The 13,165-nt window shown below is 45.5% G+C and overlaps 1 protein-coding gene across 3 annotated transcripts in view; it reads left to right on the top strand.

Moving 5' to 3' along the window:
- Positions 1-13,165, top strand: part of COQ8A (coenzyme Q8A) — a 44,079-nt gene that overhangs the window by 19,311 nt on the left and 11,603 nt on the right. For all 3 annotated transcript variants that reach the window (XM_064648056.1, XM_064648057.1, XM_064648058.1), the window contains exons 5-6: positions 3,733-3,807; positions 10,324-10,446. In XM_064648056.1, coding sequence (XP_064504126.1) covers positions 3,733-3,807; positions 10,324-10,446 — 198 coding nt within the window. The remainder of the gene's footprint in view (positions 1-3,732; positions 3,808-10,323; positions 10,447-13,165) is intronic.

The following is a 13,165-nucleotide window of genomic DNA, read 5'->3' as shown; positions in this document are numbered from 1 at the left end:
AGTGAGTGTGTGTATTGGGTTTGCATGGCAAGGTTTTGGCTGCGGGGTGGCTTCTATAAGAAGCTGCCAGAAACTTTCCCCATGTCCAACAAATGGCTCCAAGACAGACCTGCAGCTGGCCAAGGCTGAGCCTGTCAGAAGTGGTAGCATCTCTGGGATAACAGTTAAGAAGAGGAAAAAACCTGCACAGTTGCAGCTGGAGAGAGGAGTTAGAGAAACAACTCTGCAGGCACCAAGGTCAGTGCAGAAGGAGGGGGAGGAGGTGCTCCAGGTGCTGGAGCCTGTGGTGAAGACCATGGTGAGGCATCTGTGCCCCTGCAGCCCATGGAAGACCACTGTGGAGCAGATATCCACCTACAGCTTGTGGAGGAGCCCCTGCTGGAGGAGGTGGATGCCTGAAGAAAGCTGTGTCCCTGTTGGAAGTCCATGCTGGAGCAGGCTCCTTGGCAGGACCTGTGACCCCATGGGGACCCATGCTGGAGCAGCCTGTTCCTGAAGGACTGCACCCTGTGGAAGGAGACCATGCTGGGGCAATTTGTGAAGAACTGAAGCCTGTGGAAAGGACTCACATTGAAGAATTTTGTTGAGTATTGTCCTGAGGGAGGGATTCCACACTGAAGCAGGGGAAGAGTGTGAGGAGTCCTCTCCCTGAGGGGGAAGGAGCGGCAGAGGCAATATATGGTGAACTGACTGCAACCCCCATCCCTGTCCCCCTGTGCTGCTGGGGAAGGGAGGGAGGTAGGGAATTCAGGAGGAAAGTTAAGTCCAGGGAGGGGTGGGGAAAGGTGTTTTATGATTCAGGATTTCTTTCTCATTACCCTACTCTGATTTGATTGGTAATAAATTAAACTGATTTCCCCAAGTTGAATCTGTTTTGCCCGTAATGGTCCTTATCTCGACTCATGAGCCTTTCATTGTGTTCTTCTCTCTGCTGTCCAGCCGAGGAGCTGGCAGCTTGTACTGCATGGTGCTTGTGGTGTTTTACGTGACTGAAACCAGGGCACACGCTGCTCCAGGGGAGGGTCTCACCCACCCCTGGGCTTGGCAGGCTGAGCAGAGTGATAACAGTCCATTCAGTCTTCTGTTTGTTTTGTTGTGTCAGTTGCTGAGCAAGAGGATTTGTCCTGAGCAAAACTGGGTCCAGATCATCTCTTGATGGCCTTGGTTTGAAGTGGAATAGATACTGGAGATGCCTGGAAAATGTCTGAAGGGCCACACTGCTGGTATAGAACCAAGTGGCCTTTTCCAGGCCTGAAATAATCTGTCTGCGTGAAGTGCAGAATGCAGGAGAGCAGCATTTTGGAAGTGCTTAGGGATGTTATTTTTCAAGGTACTGAACCATGGCTGTTCAGCAATACTGAAAACTGTCCGAAAATGATTAATCTTGGAGGAAACACACATCTTGCAGACAAGGAAAATGATGGACATCAGGAGCAACTTGTGCAAGGTCAGTAGACTAGAGACCCAGAGGAGGAGAGTGCTTTTGTACAGCCATGCAGATTCTTTGGAGGGCTGACTTGTTCCTGGTAACAGGTGAACATCTGGCAGTGTGTGGTGGGTCGACCTTGACTGGCAGCTAAGCCCCACATAGCTGCTTACTTGTTTCCTCCCTCAGCATGAGAGAATAGAAAGAGCAAAAGGGAGAAAATTTGGAAGTTGAGATAAAGATGGTTTAACAGGTGAAGCAAAGAAAGCTCCATGTGCAAGCAAAGCAGTGAGAGGAGTTCATTCATTACTCCCTATTGGCAGGCAAATGTCCAGCCACTTCTTGGGAACCAGGACCTCAGCATTTGTAGTGGTTACTTGGGAAGGCAAACAGCATAACCCAAAATGTCCACCCTTTAATTCTCCTTTCTCCGAGCTTTTACTGCTGAGCATGATGTTATATGGCATAGATATCCCTTTGATGGTTTTGGATCAGCTGTCCTGAATGTGTCCTCCCAGCCTCTTGCCCACACCCAGCCTGCTTTTTGCAGGGCCAGGGTGGGAAAAAGCCTTGATGCTGTGCAAACATTGTCCATCAAGAGCAAAAACACTGATGTGTTATCAACACTTTTAGTTACAAATCCAGCACACAGCATGATAAAGGCTGCTGTGAAGAAAACAAACTCCTATCTCAGCCAGACCCAGTACAAAATAATCCAGTACAAATAACAGCATTTTCTGTGTTCAGATAATACATGCCTAGACCACGGGTGGGTGTGTGAAAGAGGCCTGGAAAACAAATCTAGTGGCATTTTGAGAAATTAGTGTTGTGGCCCTGAACCCCCCTGTCCAGTACTTGCTTTCTGAGCCCTAGAGTGTTAGTCTGGTCTGTAGGATGAGGAAGGGTGAAGTTTTCCACAATCCCAGAGGTGGAGTTGTAATTACCTGGTGGGAGAGAGGAATAACTCAGTGCAAGATGAGGGTTACCTTGTTTGTGCCCAGGCTTCCCCCAAACGTGACATTAGCTCAGCTGGTTAGAGCATCATGCTAAAAACAACAAGGTTGTGGGTATGATCCCTGTATGGGCCATTCACTTAAGAGTTGGACTCGATGATCCTTGTGGGTCCCTTCCAGTTCAGAATATCTGTGCTGTGATTTGGGTCCACAAAACGTGTACATGTGTTTCCTCTTGCACATGTGCAAAATACCATGTGCTGGTCAGCTCTGCTTCCTTCATTGTACTGTGTTCTGTGGTTGTTTTACTTGGGAAACTGTCCAGTAGTGCCTCAAGGACGGCTTGGGGTGCTTGGAAAACAGGTGCACCCAGTACTGCCAGCAGTGTGGGAGTACGGCATGGTGGGATGCATCACTGCTGAGGAGATATGAAGGAGCACCATCTGTTCTGGTTGCCCATGTCATTTATTATCCAGAAAAATAAATATTTTGAGATTGGGAAGGCAATGAGACCTTTGGTAGTATGGATTACTGCATGATTAGATCTGTGCCTCATTTAATCTTCAGTGGCTTTGATCTGTTTAGTGGAGGCAGATAACGCTTCTTTTGTAGCTGTAGCTTAACCTGTGGCTGTGAATCAACGCCCTGGAATTCACTGCTTGCCAGAGAGATAGTACATGTGGAGTGCTGGTGTTTTGTCTCCTGGTCTTACTGTTGCTGTGCAGGATTACTCTCCAGCCCAGCTCCTTGGAATTGCAGGTTACAACACTGCTTGCATAAGGTGAGCCTCGGAAAGAACATGTTTCTGTTCATCATAGTTAACGAGTCTGTAGAAGTCACAGACAGCTAATGAGCATGAATAAACCTGAGTGCTTAGACAGGGTTGCAGAGCCCTAAACTCTGCTGGCAGTGACTTCATCTAAATACAGTTTTGCTTCCCCCTGCTGTAGTGGCATGGTGGGAGGGGAGAGGGATGCTGTTCTTTCCTGAGAATTGTACTTTGAGAACCACGTTTGTGAGTTGTTTTCTTTCCCCCTTCTTCTTCTAAACTCCATGATTTCAGTTTACAACAGGACCTCAGCCAGAGCATAGAGCTCTGAGTAGCACTTGTGATGTGGTTTATAAAAGCCAGATGTCCCAGACTGGCCTAGCTTATGATTCCTGGCTGGCATGCTGGGCTGAAACTGAGAAAACTCTTGACTGAAGATAACTCCATTGTAAAAGACAGCATATTCTAATCAAGCCATTGTGCATTTGACTGTGTGGCTTGAAGTTAATTGTAAAAATGCCTCTGTATGTGGCTTGGAAGGTTTTTTTCATTCTGACCTGGCTCTTTTTCTTCTTGTTTTTAAGGACTAGCTGTTGGTCTTGGCATTGGAGCATTGGCAGAAGTTGCAAAGAAGAGCCTTAGACCTGAGGAACGCAGTGGTAAGCCCTTTTGATGTCCTCTCTTTTTTTTTTTTTTTTTAATCCCAGACAGAGTTTACCTGCACTTGCAAGATTGTATTTTTTTTAAAGCTGAGATGGTGACTCAGAATAACAGGGATGTGGGTAGTTTTCATTTTCAACATAATCCTTCTCCATCTCCAGTCTCCTCTCCCATCTAAGTGCACTCACTACACAGACAGAGGTCAGAGGTAAATGTGAGAGAATGAGTTTGTGCCAGCACAATTTGTACAGCTTTACTTCTCCACAGCCACCCCTGAGTTTGAATATTATCTCTATGCCCATTCTTGGATTGTCTTGGCCTAAGGATTTTTTAAAAGCTTTTCAGTGAAACCACATTTTCAGTACAGAGCTGTAGATGAGCCCCCATGTCTGAAAACATTGATAGTGGTTGAAGTCTGTTTGAAATTAAGGGTGTTCTGCCTAGGAGGAACTTGGAGGATGGCTGCTCTCTCTTAAAGAGACAAACCACTTTATGTTCTTGTTAAATAGCAGCTATCTATTTCCAACATCTGTATTTTAATGCCTTCTGAAGGATTCTCATAACATATCAAAAGGCTGTGCCATGGAAGTTGACCTGATCCTCTTTTCTTCCCAGCTTGTTTGGAGGTAAAATGTTCCGAAGTTGTACCTGGCCATGTCATGGTGGCTTTCTTCTGAACATATGTGTTGGTAAAATGTGGTGGTACTGAATGGTTGTATGTAGGTGAATGATTTAGGGCGTGGAAAGTACATGGTGTTCTTTTCTAGAAAACATGAAGTTACTCTAAAGTTTACAGTTCATTCCCTTGTTTCTTACCCAGGAAAAGCTCTGGTGGGATACTGCAAAGTGTCAAATTCTTTGTTACAGTTACTGCAGACTGGTCTTCATCTGGTCTGGTATGATTGTTGTGTATTTAGATTACTGCCAGTGACCACAGGGAGCTGATGAAAGATTTAAGTACTTGTAGTTAGAAGTAAAAATGAAAGTCAATTTGTTCCTGGTTCAGAAGTGTTGCTTTGAGATAATGACAGCTGCTGGGTCCTTGTTTTTTTACTTTGTGGCCAGTAGTAGTTTACTCCAAAGCCAGTTTCTGCCTTTGCCCTGATTGTCTTTGGGGGTGGGAGAATGATGGAGACAGAGACACTGTAAACATCTTTTCTAGGGGCCACTGGAGTGGGTAAAAACTGAAAAAAACTTGGAGGGGGAAAGTATCCTGAAATACCTACCAACTGAACAAAAAACACCCAACAACAACAACAACAACAACAAAAAAACCCAACGACCAAAAAACCCAAAGCAAAAGCCTACATCATAAGAGATGAACCACATTCGCTGTGGGGGCAGGCAGGGGTGAGGCAGGGGTTGTGTGCCACCTGAGACACTACTGGTACAGAGAATACCAAGAGGTATTAACAGCCAGACAATGCAGAGTAGCCCAGCAGAGAAAAAGGATCCTTAGCAAAGAGTTCTTGTTTCTCTCCATGACCTGAGGTGTTTGAGGCTGGGTGGGTTGCTTTGCTTTGATTTAAAAACACATTCCAGCAAACATGGCCCATCCTGTAGACAATCCTTGAAGGCTTTTTGCTTTCAGCACTTGCAGTGTTTGACAGGTTGTTGATACCTGTTGGAAGCTGGTGATTTGTGTTGCTTTTAACAGAGGAGAAATTGTGCAACTGTTAGTATTTCTCTGCTTGCCAGGTTATTTTCTAATTGGGCACACCCCAAAGTGAAAACATGAGCTTGCAGAGTTATGAAATTTGAAGGAATAACATGAGCTTTGTTTCTCTCCCTTACAGCATGAGAAGGATGATTTTAATTATTTTTTTATTTGAAGGCAACACTTTTTTTTCTTGCAATATAGCAATTGCACCTTTAGACTTTTTTATTCTTGCTAGGGAAATTATTATTTTCCTGTGTAACTGTAACTTGATGTCAGAAGCCTGTTCTATGGTATTGAGTCATGCTTTGGGAAGAGTGATTTTCTTGAACAAACCTTGATTGAAGAATAAAGCCATGAGAACTGCCAACTTCAATGCTAGGCAGGGGAGTTAGAAAATGACCTGACTTTTATTTTTAGCTGTTTGTCTTTCGTTCTTGCTTCCCCTCTTGCTGTCAAGTCTGCTTAGATAAGATCCTGGAGCAGTGGTTATGCTGTAAAGGAGAATGATAGCAATAGTGGGGTTGAGAATGGGCCAAGAGCAGCAATTATTGAGGTGAGACAAAAGTAGAAGACTTTCACATTTGTACTCTTTTGGAGCTTCCCAGGCCAAGGACACAGCAAGGTCTCTAGGTGAGTCAGCTACAGCCTCTAGCTAGTGTCCTTGGATGTGTTTTCCACAGAATTTTACAGTGATGGGTAAGGCTCCATGGATGAGAACTATCTCCATGGGTTCTGCTCCTGCAGAAATGCACACAGCGTGAGTCCAGGATACCCTTTTCTTACTGTTCTTCTGACGGTATCAGCCTTAGCTGTTCTTGGGGGAAATCTCTTGACATAAGTACCTCTTAAACATTTCTTTAAAAATACTTCTACATCCCTTTCATGATTTCAGGTTGAGGTGTGTGTCCAGGTTTGGTGGCTGCCAGCATGATAAGCTCAGGCTAAGACCTGTCTCTTTCAAGAATGACATATCGTCCTGTTCTCTGGAAGCTGGTCGAGGATATAATTTCTCTCCCCACTGCTGCAATATTAATAGTAACTTCTTGGCACTTCAGACTTAAACAAGTGTGATGTGTATATGCCCAAAGGCATGCCTAAGAGTTTCACACTCTTGCTTGGCATCCAGGACTAATGAGAAAGAGCTTTCTCTTGCTTGCTCTTCTCTTGTCTAGTCAGGATAAAGTGTCTTCACGACTTTTGAATGAAGCTAGAAACACTAGTCCTTCAGTCCCTACCCCCAAGCCAGAAACTCCTGTGCTACACATGATCCTAGTAGCACAGCTTGTACTTCTTCTTTCCATTACTGTTACCGGAGGGACTGCAAATTCCTACCCTCCTGCACGTTCTGTAGTAACTGCGCTGGTGCTGATCTGTCTTTTCCTGCTCAATTTCCCTATCCTTGGTTAGTAGCCATAGGGCCCTTCTCACTCTGCCTCGGATTGTCTCTGTTTCCATAAACAATTCACTTCTTCAGGGACTTACCCTAGAACAAAAAAAGTTTGGTGCAAGAGTTTGTGATTTTCTTCCTTTTCCGTCCAAGCCTGATGGCCTGGACATAAATTCTTTCCACTGCCAAATTCTTGTGAGTAGGTGTGGGTTTGTTTAGTTTTTTGTTTTTGTATTTTCTTTTTTTTTAATGGGCTTAAGGCCCTAATGCTGCCCTCTTTAAGTTTTTTAAGTGGTTTGACTTATCTTACTCTGTTAAAAATGAGGATGGCTTACTTGATTCCAGTTGGAATTTTCTTGGTAGGCTGATGTAGCTAATTAACAATCACCTCCTTGTTCACTTGGTGACCTTGATGGCAGCCTCAGTATTTAGTGTGTGTATCTACAGTGCAAGGCTCACACAGGGTGAGAATGGGAAAGAAGAAAAAATTGCCAGGAATAAAAATGAGTGCCCAAATAAACAGCTGCTGTTACTAGTAAAGAGACTCTAGGTTCAAGGTTAAGTTTGTAACTTATTAATGACTTGTCCTGGGCTGTTGTGGTAGGGACTGCACAAATGCCAGGCAAAGCCCCAATGGGCTGGCACTTGGCCTAGGTTTGAATACAGAGTTATTTTCTTATGAAAAAGAATAATGCAGTCTCCTTGGGTTGTTAGTCCTAAGTGCTTAGGTTATGTTCTTGAGGCTTCTCTTGCTCCAAAGTTTGTGTGGCAGATGGTTCCTAAAAACAAATATCCACAAAGTCCAGTTGCTAGTTCTCCATTTGACAGTGGCAAAGAAGGTGGTAAAGGAGTGATGCAGCTGTGAGCTGCACACAGATTTGGAAAGGTTTGTGCTGATTCTGAATTTGGAAAGAGGAAAAAAAAAAAGGTGTTAAGCACTTGTGAGGGTGTCTTCCTGCCACCTCTGCTGGGGAAGAACTGATGGGCTCCAGGCATTGTGGCTGCACCTGCCTTCAATTCTGAGGTCTCTGTGTTGCCACAGCTTGTATGTAACTTCTCTTTGCCTTTTTTTTCTTTCCCTGATGAAACAGGTGAAACCAGCTTTGTGATCTGAAGATGGGGAGGAAATAATTTGAGGCATCAAAAAGTGCCAGCCATCTTCGCAAAAAATGTTAACTTACTGAAAATGGGCATATTTTTTCATGAACTTGTGGTGAATTTTATCCCCACTTCCTTTCCACTCATCTTTGGAATGTCTGTTTTCTCTTTGCTTGCCATGTACATAGTTCTGCTTTTGGCTCTTGCTTCCAGATCACCATCTTGTTCATGCCCCACTTGTGGCAAAGTACATAAACAAGAGTTGCTCATGTGCTGTTGGGCTGCCTGGTGATCAGGTATTGCCCCTGGGGGCTTGACTTAAATGAGAAGGATGCCAAGAAAAGAGGATTGGGAGTGCCTGTATTTGGCTCTTTCTCTGATAAGACTCTTTTAAAATTGTCAAGGTTTATTGGCTTGTGGAGGTGACTTTAATCATTAACTAACTCCTTTATTCTGCTGCTGACTCAAAGGAGGATGTTTTTGTGTGCATTGGTATGAAGCAAGGTAAGGCTTTGATTCAGTACTTTCCCTAGCTCCTGCTTGTCATCTCATGCAGAGATTTGCTTCAGCATTGCTAAGGACACAGTTTTCCTGATAGGACAGTTAAGATGGGATCATTAAGAATCAGAGCTCTGTTAGATGCCTTCAACACTTCACTCTTCAGAGATGGCTTTTCAAAGCTGGGCAAAGCCAGATCCCTCTGCTCTGGGCACTCTACCTGTTCAGTCTCTCAGACTCCTTACATCCAGGATCCAGAGAAAAATGTGCTCTGAGGATTGCTGTGTGTGATGCAAGTAGTGAATTCTGGACCCCTCCTGCCTCTCTGCATCTTGCTCTCTAGAGCAGCATAGTTGTCCTGTGTACTCCTGTTGATTTTATTCCTCTCTCCTTTTTGTGTACATTATTGACTTAGGACCAGGATTTGTACAGACAGATGTCCTACATGCAGTGTCATCTTGTTGCTATCCCACAAAACAGGTGAAAGAGAGGAGGGCTGAAGGGCAGGGCTTGGCACCAGTAGAGAGTTCTGTGGAATCACTTTTGTAGGGAAAGTCTGTAAGCAGTCTGGCTATTTGCAGGGACTGAAGGGTGTCTGTCAGATCAGTAACATGTTTGGCACCTCAAGAAAGGTGGTACCAAGTTGTCTGAGTTACCAGAGTTTAGAAGGGACCACTTCCATCTGGCTTTTTGTTATTTCTCCTGTCCCCTGGCCAGTCTAAGCTCCCTCTGTGTACCTTCCTGAGAGCTACCTGGAGATGGAGAGGATCTCTGGCTGCTCTAGTCAGTACATGACACACCAGTAATTTCCATCTGCCTGAGATCTTCAGGGCTGTTTTCATCTCCTGTGCCTTTTTGGGCGCTACTTGTTGTTTATGGGGGCTTCAGCCATTCCGTCCTTAGTACCCTGTCCTCTAAAGTGCTGAAAACAGTGATGTAGCTGCAAGATCAGTGTACTAGCTGTGGGCTTTGCAGCCCATCTGCAAGGCCTGACCTTCCTCCTGCTTGGCTCTTCATCTTTAGGAGCTGATCTGCAGCGCCAAGAGAAGTGGTTGGCGGGTGCCTGACTGCCCCCTCTTTCCCTGCTTTACTGGGCATGGCCCTGGAGAAGTAGTTCTGGGTTGCTTCTCCCAAAGGGACCACAAAATGGAATCATCGTCTCCTTCCCTCTCCCTTAATAAAAATTAAAAAAAAAAAAAGAGTGGAGGGGAAGTGCTTCTTATGCCGCATAAACCTCACGATTCCATGCCACTTGGAATCGTGGCACTGCTGTGTAGGTGGCTGCAGTGACCACTCTGAGCCTCTCAGACATCAGACTTTACCCATTCTTGGGGACAGGAATGTGTGTGTTCGAGTACGTATATTTTATGCTTGCCTTGATGGCTGCCTTGTTCTGTGCAAGCTTCCACCTTAAGAAATTCCAGCACATTCTTGGTCTGTGCCAGTGTGCTGCCAAAGCTTTTGAGGATTCTCCCTTGCTGTGACTCACTCCTACTGCCCTTCTGTGGCTGTGCTGCAGCCCATGATGTGGGACTCAGGACACCCTTACATAGTCTTTTAGGCTGAGCTAGCTGGTACAGTGAGCTCAAGCACCAACATCTGCACAGGATCCTGGGCAGTTGCAGCACAGACATTCTTAGAAGCTGTAACTTGCTGCTCTTGGACTTCAAGCCAACAATGTTAAAGTTGTCACAAGACATGTGTACAACTTCAGTCCGTGCCCATCGGTTGCTGTGAAGGCACTCAGTGTAGTCCTAGTTTGATTTCTCTGGGGAAGGGCAAATTTCCTTCTGAATGTGGGCTAACACCATGAAGTGGGCTTGCCAGGATAAGGGTGTTCTTCATTCATGCTCTTTCTCTCCTTGTCCTCAGGAAAGAAAGCGGTGATGGATTCTAGCCCATTCCTGTCAGAGGCCAATGCAGAAAGAATCGTGAGGACCTTGTGCAAGGTCCGGGGAGCGGCACTGAAGCTGGGACAGATGTTAAGCATTCAAGGTAAGTGTTAGCACAGGTCCTCAGCTATCCTCCTTAGTACTGCCAGCTGTGATACATGATCAGCTGTCTGCCATCAGTCAGTGTCAAGTGAATATGGAGAGGCTGGACAAGTGCCTTTCTTATGTGAGAGCAGTGATGGATATATACTTGAGTTCCATCTAATCCCAGTATGAAGTAACTAGATGCATGCACTATATACTATAACTATTTCCCTGATGTCCCTGTTGTGTCAGGTACTTAGCTGCAATTGGTTGAGAACAAGGTGACACTGTCTCTGAATTTTAGTGTCTATGTTACAAGCAATTGTTGAGAAGCAGAGCTGTATCTCTACTCACTCTACTCACAGCTGTCCTGCTAGAAGGGAGGAGGATGGTAAGAATGTGATCCTGTTCTTTGTTCATGGAAAGTAGTCAAAGTTATACCACATTGCTCTCCCATTATAGCAAACTGGGTACCTGTTTGTGGTTTACATGCTTTGTGGGCACTGAAGCTTTACTGGAAAAGCCAGTACAGGTGATAATCTTACCAAGTGTAAAACACTTGTTTTCATCTTGAGGAGGCTTCAAACTGGTATTTATCCCATTGGGCTCTGAAGTCAGTGACCACAGGTGAAGGAGTGAGTGATGTCAGTGTCTGCACTGAACTGTTAGGTTGCTCCTGGGAGATGGCAGGTGTGCTGAAATCAGACCTTAGCTGTACTTTTCCACAGTTTGCCTTCCTACCCAATTTGATAGGGAAAGGAATAACCAGCCAAAAATAGCTGTAAGACTTGTCTGGAATAGCTTTCAAGATGTCATTGAAATTGAGTCAGTGTCTGAGTGTTTGAAATACTTGGTTTGCTTGGTTTGTCCTTCTACTTGAATTTTTGTAGGTGTTCACTGATGAGGCTGGATCTAGTGTATTAAGTAACTTGGGCTCACCAATAAAGCAAGACCAGCTCCCTGTTCCAGAGAGCCCTGATTGTGGCATTTCATTTGCTAATCACTTGGTTTAGGTGTGTGCCAGGCTGATGGACACATGAACAAAGCTAGGTGGGAGGCATCAGCTGCTGTGTCAAAGGCTGCCACCCACATGCTGTTTTCTCACCCTCTAGAAACTGCCAGGTGCCAAAGACTGATGGCTCACAGTGCAGATCCAGGAGGAGCTCATGTGCTCCTTGCTTTCCAGTGTCTCTGGTATGTGGCTGAGTGAGCCATGCCTGCAAATCACCTCTGAAGTTAAACTTGTCTGCCATGGGTGGGATTAATTTCAGATTCTTAGGACACTACTGAGTTGCTGCTGATGTGTGCCCAAGCTTGGTCACAGCTGCCCTGGGCTTGGATGCGAGTGCGGAGGGAGTAGCTGTGAAAGGCCGGCTCTGAGGAGTAGAAATGCTCTGGGGTTTTGTTACTTGCCTGCTGTCTCCTAATGTTTCTGAGCTCTGGCAGGAGTGTCAAATACTTGCTGATTGATTTCACTTTGGTGTCAAGAACGGACTTACACCAACCTCAGTGGTTGTACCCAGCCCTCATTTGACTCTTGTGCCAAGTGTGTGGAGCTGTGCCTGGCAAGAACACAAGCCCCTGTAGCCTTGCTGAGGGACAGCTGTGGTGAAATAAATTTGACACCATCAACAGTGCAGAGTATCCATTTCTTGGGCTGGCTGTTTGGACAGGAGGGTATCATGCAGTTCCTGCCACTTCGTGGGTTTCTCTTTGGCCTGGTGAGTTTGAATTCACTGCTTCTATCAACAGGACTGGGTGTTAATTGAGTGCAGAGGCCCCCTGCAGCTGAGCACAAGTCACAAAGCTCTGTCCTTAAAACCCCTGACTGTTTGCTTGTGGGAGTCAGTGGATTTGTTAGGGACCCACATCCCTGAACGTCATGAACAGCAAAGATGCCGAAGGCCCCAGATCATCCTGTCTGGTGTGTGTGCTCTGGGAGATGTTGGAAAGGCAGCTGCATTTACCAGCTGAGAGTGCCCTGCCTTGACTCTTGCTTCGTGTTTCGTTCCAGTAAGGCCTCATCAGTTTACCACAAAGACGTAGAACCTTATTCATCAGCGTGTTGTAAGCCTTGGTTTGTCAGAGTTGCTTCCGCAGCACGACTGATTTTTTGACATTGCTGCCGAGTTTCTGTACAGTCAACCTGGACTTGCAGGTTTCTTGGCTGTTTGGTGTTGTGCTCATGAACAAAGTGGCGGTGGTCAAGCAGCCCCAGTTAAGGGTACCTTCTCAAACTAGGGGTTGAAGTCCCATGTGAGGTTTTTGGATGTCAGCAATAAGCAAAATAACAGATGTTGATCCTAAATGCTTGTTGCAGGCCCTGATACCTCAATACAAACAGCTTTTGGGAGCCTGAGTCACTCTTAGTGAGGTCCATTCTCTTTCTGCCCAGTCATCCTCAGACATGCAGGTTACAGCATGACAGTTAATACTTTCCTGTACCCCTGAGAACAGTTTTTATAGTGTTCAGAGGCTTGGCAGTGATGCACCATCAATGACAGAGCAGGTGTTTCTTTTGGTGTTTGGAATGCACACGCAAATGCTGTGTCTCACCTCCTTGGGGGTTTATAGCGTCACAACAGGAGCTTTACTCACTGTTCCTGCAAAGCCTGCTGATCTCTGACTTGCAGTGATGGAACAGGAGCTCCTCTTAAAAGCCTCTGTTGGTTCCACAGTAGGGGTTTTTTAGTACTTTTGAATGCTGCTGTGGCTTCAGTGGGAATTTCTAAACAGTG

This window comes from Pseudopipra pipra, chromosome 3 (assembly GCF_036250125.1).
Source record: "Pseudopipra pipra isolate bDixPip1 chromosome 3, bDixPip1.hap1, whole genome shotgun sequence".
Taxonomy (NCBI): Eukaryota; Metazoa; Chordata; class Aves; order Passeriformes; family Pipridae; genus Pseudopipra; species Pseudopipra pipra.
Note: the sequence above shows the minus strand (reverse complement) of the source record. Positions and strands in the feature narration are given on the sequence as shown.